The 18,620-nt window shown below is 44.8% G+C and overlaps 1 protein-coding gene across 2 annotated transcripts in view; it reads right to left on the bottom strand.

Annotated features, from left to right (window-relative positions):
- Nucleotides 1-18,620, bottom strand: part of LOC103754180 (USP6 N-terminal-like protein) — a 66,002-nt gene that overhangs the window by 24,051 nt on the left and 23,331 nt on the right. For both annotated transcript variants that reach the window (XM_029963341.1, XM_029963340.1), the window contains 5 exons: nucleotides 8,456-8,747; nucleotides 3,420-3,493; nucleotides 2,813-2,898; nucleotides 2,064-2,103; nucleotides 1,270-1,350 (listed from right to left, as the gene is read on the bottom strand). In XM_029963341.1, the coding sequence (XP_029819201.1) occupies nucleotides 1,270-1,350; nucleotides 2,064-2,103; nucleotides 2,813-2,898; nucleotides 3,420-3,485 (273 nt within the window). In that variant the 5' untranslated portion in view covers nucleotides 3,486-3,493; nucleotides 8,456-8,747. The remainder of the gene's footprint in view (nucleotides 1-1,269; nucleotides 1,351-2,063; nucleotides 2,104-2,812; nucleotides 2,899-3,419; nucleotides 3,494-8,455; nucleotides 8,748-18,620) is intronic.

The following is an 18,620-nucleotide window of genomic DNA, read 5'->3' as shown; positions in this document are numbered from 1 at the left end:
GCTCTGTGATTTTCTGACCCAAAGACCCTCAAACCCCACTTGCCGGTCCAAGCCTTCGCCATCCAGCAGACCTGAGTGATGTCAGCCACAGTGTGCTTAACACACCCACTAACTATTAAAGTAAATCCAAGATAGATGGGGATCGCTACTGCTCTACACCCCTCATGCCAGATTCTGTCTGTCCCCACTGGCTGACTCAGGGAAGCCAAGTTGTGCATCATTACTCGCCCCCAACATCCTCCAGGACCCAAAGGAATTCCCTGCACTCTGCTGGAATTCAGTGGTTTACCCACAAGGCCACTAAACAATTAGTGCTAACTTCTAATTAGGAAAAAAACAAGCCATAGGAGAGCCTCTAATTTTGCCTGTGGAGCAGCACCGATGAACCAAATAATAGGAACCACCCTGAAGTAAAAAAGACTTAAAAGTCCCAAGCCCATCTACACCCTAACCCTGCTCTAATGAAGATGATTTTGGTTTTATTTTTTTTTTTTAAAAAAGGATGAGACTACAGCTGGGTGAACCGGACATCCCTCCTGATGGCTGGGCAAGGAGGATGCTCTGCTTGACATTATCCCTACAGCTATGAAAATATTCTCATCTGAGACATTTCTCTCTGTGTAACCCTATTAACCAAGCCCAAATTTCTCCCAAGGACTCTCAGTAGGAGCTAAAGCAATCCAGATAAACATCCCACTCCTCCTGCTAAACGTGAAGGCTATCTCCATCCTTGATTTTCACACACAGGTGGACACAAATCTAAAACCTAAGTGGCTTTTCACAGGCACAGCTAGGAGCAAAATATGAAATCCAGGTGATGCTCTAGACAAATAATTCTTCCTCCAAGGAGAATTACAAGGAACATCAACTGGACCGTATCAGTCACATCTCCCACATCATTCCCAGGAGGTGGAGACACAGAAGCAATCTGTGGCGTGCACTGCCCTCTGCTCTCACTGGGCAGGGACCCAGCTGGGCACACAAATATCTCTGCTGTGCTCCTGTTTGCACAGGGAAGCAGAAGTGCAAACCCGTCAGCAGCATTTAGGAAACCCTTTTTAAAACCATGTAAGTCAGAACAGGACTTTTCCCCTGACTGGTAACCCAGCAATTTCAAGGAAAGGTTTAAAATATTAAAGACCAATGAGTAGAATTAGGCACCGTTCCAGTGATCTCTGGTTTCTCTATCAACTTTTTGAAAGCCTGACTCATCATAAGGATGCATCAGACCCGCCCTTCCAGACACATGCTCTTTCTTTTCCTCCTTACCTTGTCAGTGTTTCTGTATTTGCCCCATTTCTTCAGCATCTTAAGCCACTTGTCCACACGTTCAATTTCCTGCTGTTTTTGCTGGTGGAGGGAAGAGAAGACAAATTTAAGAAAAAAAAGCCCCAGAAGATAACTCCTGAAAACACAAAACTTCGTTCTCTTAGATTTAAACTTCTATGCAAGACTTCACATTAGAGATGGGAATAATCCACTGCTGCTTGCAGAAACTGGTAATTTCAACCCATGGTAATTAAAAGTAGCATTGGTAAAAATGACAAGACACACAGGCTTAACATAGAGAAAGCATTTCCAAGAGGACTATTCCTTGACAATAAAAATACTTGCAGGTTCAGCTAGCCTCAAACTCTATCACTGTATCAGACTGGCAGAAACATGATGCTGCTGAGTCCTTGTTAGTAGGATCCTAACAGAGGACATGCTTTCATCTCAGGGGAGATGAGGATGGAGATGACCTCTTTCCCCTGCACATGCAGTCCCCTTTTCAAGCCACAGCTGCTGAGCACTGTGCCAAAGCAGAGGGAAAAGCCCAAAATTGCTTGAAAAGGTGCTTTTTCAGCTTGGCGTGGAGGAAGAGATGCCTGACCCAGGAAAATAAAAGCTCCAATAGCTGGGCATCATGCAGAGTTCCCACCTCTGGGCAAGCAGCAGTGACCAGTGGGTGCTGGCTGCCTGCTTTGCTCTCATTTGCACACTCATTTCCTCAAAAAACATTCCCTCCCCAGATGGTGTGATAAGGATGCCACATCCATGATGACTGAGCTGGCAGCTCTCACCTTCTCCTCCAAGGCGGTGCGGGTTGGCAGCTCCTGCTCACTGAAAAAGCAAGGGGTCACTGGTTACTTTGTGGGCAAGAAACCCCACTACCCAACAGGAGCTCCTGGGGGGTAATCAAGCACTGGACATAACTGGAAATCCTGGCGTATAGCTCCTCTTCAATACACACATCATTAGCAATTTAAAGTGTGTGGAAGCAGAATTTCTGGACAGCAATTTCTTCAAACCCCACTCCTACACACAGAATGCCTACTATTATAACTTTTGTTCAGATTTGTAATAAATAGTTCTTTTAAGCATTCTTCCCAGGCACAGGGCGTGCATCTAAGTCATCTGTGCCTTGCTTCAGATGGGGATTTCCTAAGGGAACCAAAGATGATCAGATATCTCGTCTCTTCCTATACCTCCCTGAATTGTTAGGTGCAAACACAAGAGCCTCTCCCTCTGTGACAGACTGTGGTCCTTCATGGAGGCACAGGAGCACCAGACTGCACCTTCTAATGCCAGGCTTGTGATAGGAAACCACTTCTGAGCCTCGCCTCAGAGCAGATTCAAAGCATCAGAGTGTTTGAACATGCACAGTTGAGGAAGGAGGCCCATCTCATCTTTCCTCCTGCATTTGGGATTGATCAAGCCAACCCATAGAGTAGCTTATAAGAAGGATGCTGGGCCTGTCATGCTTGGTGCAGAAGGATGGCCCACACACATACACAGGTCAGAGGAGACAGGATTGGGCAGGAGGACTTACTGTAGGAATCCAAACCGGTCTGTGACTTTATACAGGGTGAAATCGGCATCTTCCCAGTGGTCAATCGGAGCTCCTTCCTGTCTGCCCTGAAAACAGAAAGAACATTTGTGAGCTGGTCCCAGCATCAGGAATGACCTCATCCCACCCCCAAAGCCCATATCCCTCTCTCCCTGCATGCTGAAAGGCACAGAGCAAGAAATGCCAAACCTGTGCTAAAGAGACAAATACAACACAGGTAAGAGAAAAACGGTAAGTTCAGCCTATCCAGCATTCCATGCATGCCTCTGCTACAGGCTGGGAAGGGCTGTACATCAGAGAAACCAGTGCTGTCAGGCACAAGCTGTCCTGCTGTTAAGGGAGCACTGAGCATTAGAAGCCCAGCACCTTTCAGGATCTATACTGAGCACACAGGGGATCCTCAAGAAACTCCATGGATGTAGTGAAAGGAGATGTGCAGGCAGAAGAATGCAGGGAGAGCTGGCATGAAGCCTGATGGCATGAGGGTTATTGGGGCAATGTCTGCAGGGAAGCAATTCTTATTTGAAGCATTCCTATCTACTAGTTTCAGCCTTAGCCAGCACGCTGGGGAGAGACTCGAGGCTGGTACCTTCTCATACTTGGCAACGATCTCTGCTTTTTCCTGGGCTATTAAAGACTCTATATCCTTCTTCATATCAGAAGCTGTAAGAAAAAAAAAGGAGGGGGGGGAAGGAGATACATAAATGTGTAGACACCATGAGAAATACCTGGAAAAGTGCTAATACAAAACATGTTTGCTGACAACTTTAGTTGCCATCCATATCACAAAGCTAAAATTAGGCTGAGGTTGAAAAGCTGCTGTACAAAGCATTTGCAGGGTTTGCCTGCACACAGCAGGACTGCCAGCTCCCAGCTCCCAGCTCCCTGCACGAGGACACAACCGAATCTGAGCAAGGGGGAGGCTAAAGCCAGGCCACTGCAGGCCACATTACCCAAATCTTTGGACCATTGCAGCTCTCTAATGGATACCAGGAGCCATCCTGACCTTCCTTTAGGAGGAACAAGAAGGATTCTTGTCATTGGACAGCCTACCCCAGCTTCTGGTTGAAGCTGCATCTCAGCAGTGGTGCTTGCCACCAAAATAAGCCAGAGCAGCCAAAGGCGTCACACTTCTGAAGGATGTGATCCTTCTGAAGGGATCTTCTGAAGGATGTGATCATTCCTTGAGGGGAAAAAATCTGGGGGAGATATGATGAGCAAAAGCATCAGCACTCTCCGAGGCTCAGCCTACTTCTCCACACCTTCAGACATCTGCAAGAGATTATTTGTCTCATCTTAACAACTCCTTAATGCAACCTGCTTGTTGCCACATCTTTCAGGCATGATGGAGATGGCTGGGACATCCATCTTTCCCTCATTCTTCATTTTGGAAGCAGTTGCCAGCAGTGTGATAGAAATATTATACCACATGCAATATAATCAGGGCTATCAGGACAGCTCTTCAGTAACCTATTATCAGCCAACAGCACAGGCATGGCACCACTTGACACTAATTTGTACAGACACTGGAAAAAAGCAAATTCTTCAAATTCATGACAGGAATGGGTGTATCTTTCCCCATTACTGACAATCAAAACAGAGCAAGGATGGAAATATTAAAGTGTATTTTGTTCTTTTATTTTTCCAAGTTCTTACTTCAAGCATGAACTTTGCTCAATACATTTTAATCACAGCTTAATTTTTCAAAGTAGCAAGATTTGAGTAACTGTCTCACAGTGTCATCTGATATATCTGCATCTCCTCCTTCTCCTGTGAAGTTTAACTCAAAGGCAATTCCACTCCCCCACTTCTGACACTGTTTTTTTGGTTCTTACGGGGCCACAAAATTCAAATGATGTCCTTTATGTGCTGCTAAAAATACAAATATTCTGCAGGCTGCAGGGAAAAAATAAACTGTACGTCAAATTAAACGGGAAATTTTTCAAGATGTTTACAAAGTGAAAGCTATTCTGAACATCTATGACCACACTCTGTAATAGAATAACCAAAGGAAGAGCAACTTGGAGAGCAGCAAGAACACATATATTTTGGCATCCACCTCTGCAAAAGCCTCTCTGCAGCCAGAAACACCAGACTGGTGCAAATGAGCCAGTTTTGCATCTCATGCCTGGAGTATGCACATTTGTTTTCTCTTTCTACTATAACAGTACAAAAGTCCTAATTTAGGAAAAAACTTGAAAGCAGAGAAAATGGTTGATGGCAGCGGGAAGGATGGAGATGGCAAGTGGTTGCACCAGCCTCATCTGATCACAATACTGCTGCTTTGTGGAGTACAGAGACAGTGCTGTGCTCAGCTAGGTGATTTTCAAAGTACTCTAGAGAGGGAACAGAATATAGCTTAGCTCTGCAATAGTCTATATTGAATATGGATTTTTTTTTTTCATTCTGCACATACTCAAACTCCAGAGTAGTTTGACTCCATGAAGTTATATAGCATTTGCTTGAGGAAAATGACACCTTGTGTACATGGAAACTACTGAGACATTTTGTTTTCTGAAGTGTTTGAGGAAACACATAATTTTTTTCCTTGATATAAACAGGCTTCCCACAAAAAGAAACAGGCTGTACCTGCCATGCTTCTCCATATACCTATATATGACTGCATACTTTCTTTTTTTTTTGTAATACCACTCAAATTATTTTCTCAAGCCTGACACCCAATTTTCTCCCACCAGTACGGTATTTTCCTAGCAAACAGATTTTTTTTCCACAACAAACACACAAGATGAAGCTGCTATGAACAGGAATGGTAAGAAAACGTGAACAATGCGACAATGGTATTACATAAATTTACTGGGACATCAGCAACAGAAAGCTCCAAGCCATGCACACTTAAATTCAACTGGGAAACAAAGTTATCAAGTAGTTCCTTTTAAAAAGGACAAATTGAAAACACCCACAATCTGTCATCTCACACTAAAACTTGCAGCTTCCAGTTTACAATTTAAGGAAGTAAAAATTAATCTCAGCAAGAGTAAGCCTAAAGATGTTTAATGAAAATGCATATTACTACCTACCTGCATTAAACACTATCGGTAAACCTGAAACAAAATACCAAATTTTTGGATGAAAACAACTTTCCTGAAATTAATTCACCAGCTGGGATCTCAAATATTGGCAGTGGAAAGAAGGTGTCTGCATCAAAAATCCAAGACTTGGTGTATGTTCTCCACAAAGCAGATTTACTGTTATAACCTTCCCCATATTTTTCCAGTCAAATCTGCCGAGCTCCCGTTGCCCCACATGAGGTGGTACCCAGTGGGACCAGCCTGGCTGGGAGCATGGGAACCTCTGCCCAGCAGTCACCCAGGCCATTGCTGCAACCCTGCTCATTGCCCAGATGAAGAACCAAACTTTTCCCATGGCCCAGCAACAGTGCTCTCTGTGACACAGCCCAGGACACACACACATGTCCCCTGTTACCCCCAGTCATGACTCTATCTCTCATGCTTATAAATCCACTAACAATTGCCCTGCCAGTACTTGCATCAAGTGTCACTTGGCAGAAGGGCTTTTGGAAATGAAAATATCAGTGAAATCTCTTTTTAGGAAGCATAGCATAGCAACATGTTCTCAATCTTGGGCTGGATTTGAGGATATTCTGGAATCCAATTTTTGAATTTTTTGTATTGTAAAACAGCATTTACTCAAGCTATTTAAGATTAAGACTATCTCTTTTGGTTTTCTGGCAGGAGATCATTGAAAAAGGAGAAATGGTTTTAGGTGAACGTGTGTTCACATTCTGAATGTGCCCATTTAACTTTAAATGGAGAGTGCTGCTAGAAGAAAAAAAAAGCACATTTTGATACACTGTACTTCACCATCATTCTGGCCTCTATCAGACTGAAACTACTGCTGTGGAATAAAGTAAAAAAGGTATATACTTACTACAACCACATCCACCATTGCTGAAACTCAACAAGTCGCTGTTCCTGTTTCATGTTCTATTTTAAAAGAACATTTTAACACAGCATTTTATGTCTTTAGCCATCTATGTTATAAGCCTACAATTTTTCCTTTAGAGAATAGTTTTAAAGGAAAGGTTTATGCATCTATGCAAATGAAAATGCTTATACAACATCTGCTAAGAGGTGAGACCCTCTAATGACACAACTGCAGTCTGCAACACTTCCCAGCAAAGCACTGCTTTCACTTCTAAAGCCAGTATTAGTTGTAAGGTGACTTGTGCACTTGCACGTCATGGAATAAACCTGGGCATGCAAAGCAGTACAAGGGGCTAAAAATCCCTATCGTGGTTTTTTTAAGCGCATGAAATGCACCTCGACACCCTTCAAACCACACAGACTCATGGTTTGGAGCAAACTGCCCATCCTGGTTGCCTGGTAAAATTTACTGGGCACAGTCAGCAGCTGCAAGCCAAGGGCGGCTGTCACCAGAGGCTCTTCTCCCACACGCTTAAAGCCTTTCAGAAGCAAAGCTGTGGGGTTACACCACTGCACGTACCTACCAAGCACAGCCAAAATGAGCACGGCTTTTGGACTGCTTCAACTGCATCACCATGGCCCGAGGAAACCCTAGAACTTCCCAAGACATCCAGGAGGGGCTGTGGGCTGTTGCAGACAGGCACTGGCATGCATGGCTGTGTGCCCTGTGCCCCAGAGGTGACAAGATGAGGGGGAAGTGATGGCCACAGGCTCCTGACTGCAGGCAGAGCTTCTGCTTCATGAGAACCAGCCCCCACATGAAAGTCAAGCTGCTCCTGAGGTCTTGGTACAACATTGACCAGCATCTCCACCTCCAGTGTTGCAGTGTTGCTGCTGCTGCAGTATTTTTTTTACTAGAAACCCAATTTCTATTCCAAAATGGACAACACACTCAATGTGCTTGCATCGAGCATGTCTGCTGATCCCCATCTGCAGCCCCTCTTTCACTAACAAACCCAGACTGCAAACATCCTGGCCAGGCACTGGTTTCAAAACAACATATCACTGGTCTGTGCATCACCAACCTTAGCCCACACCTGGCACACGCTAGAACCCTGCTACTGGAACGGAAATCAAGACCTGCACTCACAAAGTGAATTATGACTTCAGGAATGAAATTACTATCAAGCAGGATGAACCAAGATACAGGACATCCTGTTTGCATGTTTATTTCCTTGACTACAATCCAAGAGCACACAAGCAAGCTTTTTTGTTTGTTTGAAGAGTATAAGGAACACTAGCTGAATTGCAGGGAGGTTTATGTTTTAACTGTCTTGGGGTCTTGGAAAATGACTGCACATAGATCACTTTAGATGAATCACAGATGTGTTACATAAAATTCAAATGAGCTCCTGTCCTAGTAAACTTGCACTGTATCTGAAACTGCACAGGATGCTGTGCTGGATAAAAACACGGTCACCTCCTACAGCAGAGGTACTGGGAACACCCAAGGGAGAACTGCAACTCACTTTGATGCCATCAGCAATATCCCAACAAATCAGGGGATTCAGCATCACTGCAGATGAGATCCTGCTGATTTATTAGCATGTGTATCCACAGCACACAATGGCTCTCAGGGTGATTCTCATCTGCTCCAGAGCCAGTTTGTGAGTTCAGAGAAGACAGGATGAAAATACAGCCCAGCTCCAAGCTCCCTTACCTGAGCGTTGTATCAGGTGCCGAGATGCATCAGCTCAGCTGGAGTTGTCCACTCCCCTGCGGGCATCTACCTGGCAGGAGCCAGCTGTCCCTGCTGTGGGGTGGTGAGGACCCCCAGCAGCCACAGTGCACTGGTCAGATGCCCTTCAGCTCACTTGTGCTGCCCCAACTCTGTGCAGTGGCTCTCCTCCACCCTCCGCTTCTCTGGCATGTGAGACCTCACTGTAGGTGGCTGGGAGAAAAGGCAAGGCAGGAGGCAATCCACACGCGTGTTCTCTTGTCCCCCAGGCTCACTGCAAAGGAAATAAGAAGTTAGTAAGTTTTACAGGCATGATGAAGGCTCGATCCTTTACCAGAACAGGGTTCTTTCCACATGGAGGAAAAGGCAGGTCCCACTGGAGCAGGCAGAAAGAGCCTGGTGGGGAGGGACAGCCTGTAACAACAGGGGACCCAATGGCAGAAGGTAAACTATGCTCATCTGCATTGCAAAAAAAAACCCTGGTGTGGTTTTCCTGGCCATTTTCTGGCCTGGTTGAGTGCCAAGGGATAGAGGGGCTTCCTCTGTAGGTCTGAGAATCCAGCACACCTTTGTACCAGCAGGCACGCTGTCCTGGCAACTCAGCAAGCAGAATATGCCCCCAGCCTAAGTCAAAGGCACAGTATTACACCCAACTTCAGCTGATCTAAGAGCATGTTGCCACCAAGAAGGGCTGCAGTGGAGGGGCCAGGCCATTCCTGTGGACTTTGGTCAGGTTAAGATCATCAATACAACATCACTGACTCACATGGCAGAAGAGTTGGCACTGGCCGTGCCACCTGAGCCACTTACCAGCCCTTGCAGCTCCTACCTGATACATCCAAACAGCTAACAGTTCAAAGGACACCAGAGCCCAACATACAGCTATTGTTTATAAAAAACTCCAAGGTTTTAGTTCTCACTTTCAGCAATTCAGAGAAGCAAAGTACTAGTTTCACAAGTGAGAACTCCAGACATCACCCCAAAGCACGATGCTCCGTTTGCAACCAGCAAGCACTGGGAGAGGAAGCACAGCTCACTGTCATGAGCAGCCACTTCAACAATGCCATCTCTCCTCCAAATCCCCACACAAGCACCTGTGAATGGAGCTATCCCCACATTCCTGGGTAGTCCTGTGCTGAATTTCCCTGCTGTCACCCCTCCAGCACCCAGATACAACAACTTGGAGACCCCAGATGCAGAAGACCTTGCACTCTTTCTATCTAGAGGTGGCTACCTTTAAAAACAAACAACCCATAACACAGATTACATTTTATGTAAGTGATCACTGAGTAGGTTATAATGTGGCTTAAATGCATTATAATGCAGATTACACACATTTCCCTCTGTTCTCCCAATTTGCACCAAGTTTTTACAGTACAATGGTAAGCTGTGGTCACAAGATAATGATACTTTGCCACTAGACTATGGCAGTATCAAGAAAACCAAATACATTGGCCAAGTCTTCTAGTTATAGAAATGACTAAAACCACGTAAGATTGCAATTACATGCCATCCCATCCACTCATCACAACCAGCGTGATGGTAGCACTGAGAGTAAATAAAATCTGAACCCTCTCCCCACCATCCTTCTTCCTGTGCTCCCAGTACTTACATCTCACTCTCATTTTCACACACGTTTTTGGTGCTGTGCCTTGGCAGTCAGGTTAAGATCTTCCACCCAAGGATGGAGATGGGAGGAGAGAAGCAAGAGGGCTAATACAGGGATTTGCTCTCCTCCCTGCTTACGCTCAGTAAGCCCAGCCTTAGTGCTTCTGCACAGCTCAGCTGTTGCAATGTCAGAACATGCAGCTTTAGACATAAGCTAAACCCTCCGAGCAGAGTAGTGAGTCTATAAGCAATTCTTTGTCAGCTTCTATTTTTAGACCTCACAGGGAATAAAAGAGCATCCAAACACTTTTTAAGCTCTTTTTAACATGAACTCATCTTCTACATACAACAACAGCAAAAAAAGCCAAATGGAAGACCGCACAAAAATCCCAAGATGCATTAATTATTTTTTTAAAGCATCATTATTTAAATAATTTTTCATTTTAAAAAAAGAAGTAAACTGAAGAATGCAAAAGTCCACATGCTGCTTTGGGAATTGAAGATTAATTTTCTCTCTGCACTCCCTCCTTTTTCCATTCCAGTGGCTATAAAAAGGCCAAAAAAAAGCCAGAGGGAAAACAAAAAAAACCCTCTTTTTTCGGGTGATGCACTGACCTGGAAAGGAACTATATAAACACAGTGCTTAGGAGCTGGCTTCTTCTGTTTGCTTAAGACTGTAAGAGCAGTTTACTTCTCTTTAACTATAAACTAAAGGATGCTACAATGATGGTCATTCTCCACTGGACATGCATTCCTCTTAAAATACTGCATTTTATTCCTTTTGGTAAATGTAGCAACACCAAGGGACACAATACTTTTCCTTTTTACCATCCCCACTGTCATCCTTGCCTCCAGCTATACTTGGCAATTTTGGGTAAGCTAAAGGCTTCTTTTGCTATTTAAAACTTTTCCTGGTTTTAGCTTGGCAGGCACTGTCAGCTAGAGGCCACCCAAACCTAACACGTGCCCGAAGCAGCAGGGTGAGGACACGTGTCCTGGCTGATACCCAAGATGTCACCCTGGGCACAGTGGAGCTAACGATGGTCCCTAGCCAAAACCCAAAGAACAAGGATGCAAACATAAGTTATCATGCTGCCAGCAACCTGTGCTCTCTTTGGCACAGACAGGCAGCACCTTTTTTAAAACACATACAAATAACAAATGTACCATTATATAAAGTCACTGGGACATCCGATGAAATAAAGGAGTAGGAAGTTAAAAATCTACGAACAAGATGCAGCTTGTCCATGAAAAACTTGTCCAAAATAACTATTAAGGGAAATGACTTATAGATATCTAAGCTGAGTTAAAGTGAGATGTATGCTCCTATGCTGACCATGTTGGTCTTGCACTGCTTGCCAGAGCCCCCGGCTGCACCCCATTTTTAGGAGGGGAGGCAGCTTCAGCCATTAGGCTGACGCAGACTAATGCCCAGCCCCTAGGAAAATATGTTTTAAATTACATTCTCTGAGTACCACCCTCATTCCTTCAATCATTTTAACGAGTTTAATCAGCTCACACTGCCTCCAAATACAGAACCCTTGCAGTAAATTATTTGTATTTGGCAGCCTCTGCAGAGGACACTCCCTGATCATTTTGCTGGCAGTCCCCTGGACTTGCATTACTTTCCAACAGCATCTCTGGATGCTAATGGGCGAACTTTTGTTAACTTCTTTTCTACCAAAGCCTCATGCAAGCGTATCCAACAATAGAAAACTTCAGAGAAATAAGAAGTATTTGATCCGACACCAGAAAGGACTGAGAAAATGTCTCCCAAAACTTTTTTACAGCCTTGAACTACATGCTGGCAGTCTTGGATCACCTTCTTGTCTTGCAAGTGCCTTAACATTGCTTCCATGAGGATCTCTTCCATGATCTTTCCAGCCACAGAGGTGAGGCTCATTGGTCTGTAGTTCCCAGGGTGCTCCTTTCTACCCTTCTTAAAAATAGGAGTGATGTTTCCCTTTTTTCCAGTCACCATGGACTTTGCCTGACCACCGTGACTTTTCAAACACGATGGACAGTGGCCTGCCAATCACATCAGCCGGTTCCTTACGGATCCTGAGATGCATCTCATCAGGCCCCACAGACTCGTGCCTAATCACTTCCATCAGGTGGTCTCCAACCTGCTCTTTGCTTACAGTATGAGGGACTTCACTCCCCCAATCTCCCCCTGGAGGTTCAGGGAGTTGAGAGATGTGGGAAGCCCGACTGCCAGTGAAGACCAAGGCAAAGGAATTGTTGAGTACCTCAGCCTCCTCCACATCTTTTGTTACCAGTTCTCTCCTCTCATTATGGTTGTCTCGCCTTTGAGGAAATTTTTCACATAAGAAGTCCTCCCCTCTTCTCTTAGTGGAAAACATGTTCATAAAATCCAACTGAAGTGAAGACTTAAGGCAGAGGTAATATTTCAGCTTACGAAATGGTCAGGTAGGACACCCTGTTAAAAGCAGCTTGCCAGCTTACAAGTCAATATAAAAATAACTCAAAGATTCTCGGGTTCTTTTAATAATGTTGAAATCAACACCTGTGTCATTTGGTCAGGGCTCCAAAATACATTTTACAATTCACACTGTGTTTGGCTGTTACCACTTTACTGTGGTCAGTGTAAAACTAGACCTGCCACTGGGGTTGAAAGATAGACAAGCAATTTCCCAGCCAGGGAAAATTAAACGGTACCAATGTTTTGGAGTAAGCCATATTACTGCAGCAAAAGCTTCTGTACTGAAGTTATCAGTTCAACGAATTGATGCTCAGGGGATTGGTGAAAACACAGCTGGGCAGGTTGGTGCTGGATGCTGGTAAGAGTTAAGTGTGGAAGAAGATGCAAACTTCCCAGTCCCTGGCAAAGCCCTAACACTGGTAGCAGGCAGCTGGTGAGGTGCCATGCCAGGCAGTGTGACAAGGGCTAAACAGCATCAGCTCCCTATCATCAGCACAGCCAAACCAGTGCTCCTGAAACTGTGGCCTGACCCACCCCCAGCTAACCACAACCCCATGCAAGCGTGGCACACATCTCTCTGTGACTGCAGCTGGGAGTGCCCGGTCCCAGAGCAATGCCTTGCACGTCCCCCATGCAGGGATGTAAACAGTTGGTGCCCCTGCATGTGAGCTTGGGGGATAAAATGAGTCTTATCTCCTCCTCCACCAGCCCCACGTTCACCCCAAAGACCCCAACACCACTTTTTTGCTTGCAAACATACCTTCAGCACTTGAGAAATTTCCTAATTAGCTAAACACCACCCTGCAGGCTTGGCAAGGATTGCTGACATCACCACACTGCCATCCCACAGGCTTTACCACAATGGCAGTGCTTTCCCCCAACCCTCAGCAGCGAGGTCAAGCCCCCAGAATGCACGCCTCCATCAGGGAGATGGCAGAACACTGCCACACTTCGTGGCATGTACCACCACGTAATAGTGTATACCACTAGCATCCCTAGGGCACCTCAAATCAGTGTGAACCACAAATTCAGATTTGCCAGCTCAGTGTCCTCCTCACCCCTGGCTTGGAAACCACCTGTGATGTTGTGATCATCATGGGGAGGCATGAATTCAGCTTTGTTTATGAGGGGAGAACACTACCCTGAGAACATTATCTGGCTCAATCCTTATTTAACACCATAAAGGAATCAGAGGTGAAAGAGCAGCAAAATGAATGGCCTGAGCCAGCCCCCTGTTTGGAATCCAGCTCCATGTGGTGCATGGAGAGCCCCAAGCAGGTCCAGCGTGAACCTGAATCTGCAGGTGCCTGCCACCGTGAAGCCCAGGACCCAAGGGGATGTACAACCAAGAGAGCCAGGTGACATGAGCAGACATCAAACTAGATGCCATATTTGCATTTCTAGATTTTACAGAGGCATTCAGCAGCACCTTTAATCAAACATGCTTGTGGAAGCAACACAAGGAACTCCAGAAAAACCCATTCTCAGAACCACAGTGGATTACCTACATTTACTGTTTTGCATGTCCTCAGCATTTCTGATCTGCATAATGGACTGCAATGGAAGTGGGATAAAAACAAGTCAAAGGGGACCACAGCAGGCTCAAGTCTATTAACGGACATGATTGAGAAGGGTTTCTCCAGTGAAAGCTGGAGCTTGCTTTGGGAAAGTTACAGTTAAAAAGTTAAAAAACCTCTTCTTGGACAAGATAAAAAGCAGAGGGAGAAGTTTAAGTACATGAGAACTTGTGACAGTGATATAAAGACAAGCATTTGGTACGATGGAGAGCCATGTAAGGCTGTCCAGAAAAGCAGCAGGAAATTATGTTCTCCCCAGGAAATAACCAAACACAACTCAAGTGTCACCTTCATTTCAAGATGCAGTCTTAGCTGAAGACATGCTCAGCTAAAGAAAAAAACCCAAAACTATTCTGAACTGGAATGATACATTTGTCTTAAAAATGTTTTAATGTTCACCCAACAAAGCAACAACTAGACAGTTCACTTAAAACAGTTCCCTTATAAATAAAAAATTTCAGTTAACTGCTACAAAAGGCATTTTCAAGCAGAATGATCATTTCCTCAGCAGCTTGGGAAATGAATCTTCCTGTTCAAAAATCAAAACCTGGGAGAGTTGAATGCATCCTACTAAAGGATAGCTGAACTCTGCACTGTGCAAAAAAGCTTGGAAAAGGGAAGTTGCCAATAAATAAGCATCTGAGGGTAGTGGAGTGCCTTTTGATAGGAAAGGCACTTTTTTTCCTGACATAAAGAATGGGTCCAACACAAAGAGTAAGATCCCTGCTTGAGTTAGAACACGCCTGCAGGACTTCAGACAAAACTTCAAAATTGAATAGCAAATGCAGGGGAGCTTTTTGCATTGCTTTTTACACAACCTCGAGTCTTTACATAGGAAGAATCTTTCCAGAGAACAGAGATCAGAGCTGGTTCACTCTTTATCATCACTGTCAGTTGAGTAGAGAAGGGCCTCTGTGAGTTCTCCCTTTAATTTAAAGCACAGTTGCTTAAGTTTTGTCCTGAGTACAAACCAAGGAGTTCAACTCCCCAGTTCCCATTTGCCACGTAAGCCTGGACCTGGATTCCCATCTTGGCTCACTGGTCACAGACCTTCCTTTAGCATCTGCTTCACACAGGTGCACAGCTGCAGCAAAACAAAAGCTTTGCCTCTCCCACCCATTCCAAGCAGCCTCTCGTTATGGATATCTCCTCTCCTAGGACCTGCTAGATGAGTCTATGCACTAAATCTCTTTTGCAGCAGTAAAGCCTGTGCTGCCCTAGAGCTATTACATGTTTCTCCCACTTCCTTCCATTGACTACAAACAAAAGCTTGTACTGTTGCTCACCGTTATCAGAAAATATTTGCTTTCCCAGATTGTTTCTGCCCTCCCTGTTTTGGAAGGGTTTTCAGCAGAGTAACAGGCTCACTCCCAACAATAAGCAGCAGGGGGTGATTTGAGACAGAGGCCCTTCAGAGCCCACCCAGGAAATCCAGCCTGGACCCAGGCACAGCCTGGTCCTCCCCTTCCCAGCCCTGCTGGGGACTGCACACTCCAGTACTGGCTCCATCACCTTACAGGTCCTGAGAAGGAGACCACGTTCCAGCAGCATGGCTTGAAGAGACCCGGTCAGTTCTGCACCACTGACCTGGCTTCAAGTGGCTGCCTGTGTTTTCCAGCTGCAAACCATCTCTAGAAGATACTCTGTGCACTCTGAGTATCTGCTGTATTACACTCCAAGTATGATACTCTGAGAATCTGCCCTTCTCACCACACACTGCATTTCCTTCCTGCCAGATCTCTTATCACCACGTTTCATCCCCAAATCACCCAAATGAAGCTTCCACTCTTGCTGATGTTGCTCCTTTACTCAGCAACCAAAAGAAACACTCTCTCATCAGGCACTAAGCCCATGGCATTTCTGCTAATGAGCAATGATAAAGAATTAAATAGAGGTGTCACATGAAAACAGGGTACCAGGCTCACAGTTCCCAAAAAAGCAATACTTAGTCACTTTTTATTTTTAATTTAATCTTTTTTTAAGCAACCAGAGAAACAAGTGTCAGGTCCTAAACCTAAGAAGGGCACCAAAAGTTTAAGTATTATTCAAGATATGAAACGTTCAACTACGGCACCCCAAGCTGATACCTTGCGGACTCCTGACTGAAATCTGCCCATGACAGTCATTGCTAAGCCCAAACAGCTTTCTTATACATGCAGGGATTCTCTGCAACAAAAGCAATACCCAGATAACCATTTTATGCCCCAAATAGACACAAGGGAAAATGTGGTGTCACAGACAACAGGTTCCTGCAGGAGCTCAGCACCAGCCCTGCACTCTTTCCTGATGAAAGCTCCCAGGAGGTCTCATTCAGAAAGGTCAGGTCTTATCTCTGGCCATCACTTTGGCACAAGGCTCTCCTGAAGACAGTTCTAAAATATGAGCTTCAAAATAAATAAGTAATGTCTTGGTCCAAAAATAAGGGGAGGAGAGAAGGGGGGAAGCAATAAGGCCACTTTGGCAAGTTTCTAATGTTGAATGATCCATAACCCCTTTCAAGCAAAATCCCCTTTACTGGGGCAAGTCCTGCCCAGCCCCAGAGCAGTGTGGGGCTTGCAAACACCCCCAAAGCCACTGTCCCCAGCCAGCAGCTGCAGGATGTGGGCTCATTTTTTTGCAGAGCAGCAAGCCTTTTTTTTTTTTCTGTCTCAAGGCTGGACCAGTGACCACATGCAGTGTCAACACCTTCAGTAGGTTGGTCTGTCACAGTGCCTGAGGTCATTAAAAAGGCACCGCAGCATGAAAGGATTTGCTGGAAAGCAAAACAGCCTCAGCTCAGGGAATGTTTCCTTAATTTCATTTCATTTATTGACAATTAGCAGAAAACACTGATAACTGATCTGGGTTCTGAAAAATAAAATATATAGAAACAAGTAAACAACAACTTAAAACACCTTCCTTGTCCCTTCCTCAGGTTCAGCCTACGCCAAACACCTCTCCAGCCCCATCACCAGGTTCAACTTCCCTGATGCCCACTGTGATGGAGCAGTGCACCACAGACCCAGCACGGACACCTCTTGCCTATCTTACTCCTGCTCTCTTGCCCTCGTGCCGTGTGTCCTTATTGTTTACACTTGGCTTAATTGCTTTCCTCCCACAGTGCCATCAGAGGCAAGCTTGGGGAAACACCTAACTATGCTGTTCACTTTGGAAAGCCAATCACCAAGAGACAGACAGACAGCATCAGCAACCCAGACTAAAAAGACTCTCCTGCTTTTCATAACACTTCTCTTTGAGAAGCTTTTTCATGGCCTCTTTGATGTTCTCAAAAGCCCAGGACCAGCTTCTTTACTCTCAGGATCTATGCTGGCTTTTCAGTCTATCAACAACAGGTGAGGAGAAGCCCATCAGACTCAGGACTTTCAGGTTTCACACAGGAATTTATTGGCTCTCTTATCTCAGAGACAACATCTGCAGGTAAATCCTAAGAGCCTCCAGACAGTCAGCCACAGCCCAAACCACAAAGACCTGAAATTTAAACTGCCGTTCCTTACACTTGCCTTCCCATGGGATTCCTGGACTACAGCCTCTCCATTAGCACATCATTCCTCTATCCAAGCTTTCCTCTTTCAACTATAAAAACTTATCCCAATTCACTTTTTTGATCTCGTTTTCAACTGCTTTTAAGAAGCAGGCAGTGGCAATTTCACAGTTGCTCACAGGACAGAGGAAAAGCTGAAGCATAAGCCACGCCTCTCACCTGGGAAAGGTCCCTCACAAGATGCACCCAACTCTAACATCGCACCCTTTTAGGTACCAAAATCCAACAGAAAACAGATTTCAATAGTTCTACTGCCTGTGGGCTGCTCCTCCTTCTTCTCCTCCCCCCATCTTTTTCTGAAAAATCTTCTGGAACTACAAAAATTCTAAAGAAAGTGTTAAAGAAATGTATTATTAGCAGAAGGTCACAAAACAACTTGAGAATAGCTGCAGCTAAAAATACCCAATCGCCACACCCCTTCTTTAGAGAAAACATTATCAGATGTCACTTCCCAATGGTAAAAACATATTTGTTTGTTTTTTAATTAAGGTTATATTTTGAACACTGGATTTTTTTGCCAGGGAACACAGTAAGAAACTTCAGGAAAAGACCTTGTTTGATCCCTCAAAGATCCCACTTTTCTGTACTACCTAAAGGAAAGATACTGTCAGAAACTGGCACCTGCAAATCTGTATTTTCTTCTAGCACCACCTAACTTCAAAATAACTTGCTAAAGAGAACAAAGTCTTTTGGCCCCCCCATACCAAGTTGCAGAGTATTTGTGCAATATGGATTTATTTTTATTTTTTAATACTTCAGAGTATCGAGGTGGTGAACATGGGAAGGAGAAAACATCAACAAATAGAGCAGCAGTGCAGAGGGCACAGGGCTGGAAACTGCCTCTCATTTCACCCAGACCCTAGGTAGGACTGGAAAAATCTGCATTATAAACAGACAGAAGTGGTTAGTGTGCTGCCCAAAATCTCCCAGCTCTAAAGGGCAATAAGCCATGATGTACAGCAACCTTATGGCTTCCTT

The sequence above is a fragment of the Manacus vitellinus genome, unplaced genomic scaffold (genome assembly GCF_001715985.3).
Source record: "Manacus vitellinus isolate BGI_N305 unplaced genomic scaffold, ASM171598v3 scaffold_59_pilon, whole genome shotgun sequence".
Lineage (NCBI taxonomy): Eukaryota > Metazoa > Chordata > Aves > Passeriformes > Pipridae > Manacus > Manacus vitellinus.
This window is presented reverse-complemented; position numbering and strand designations above follow the sequence as displayed.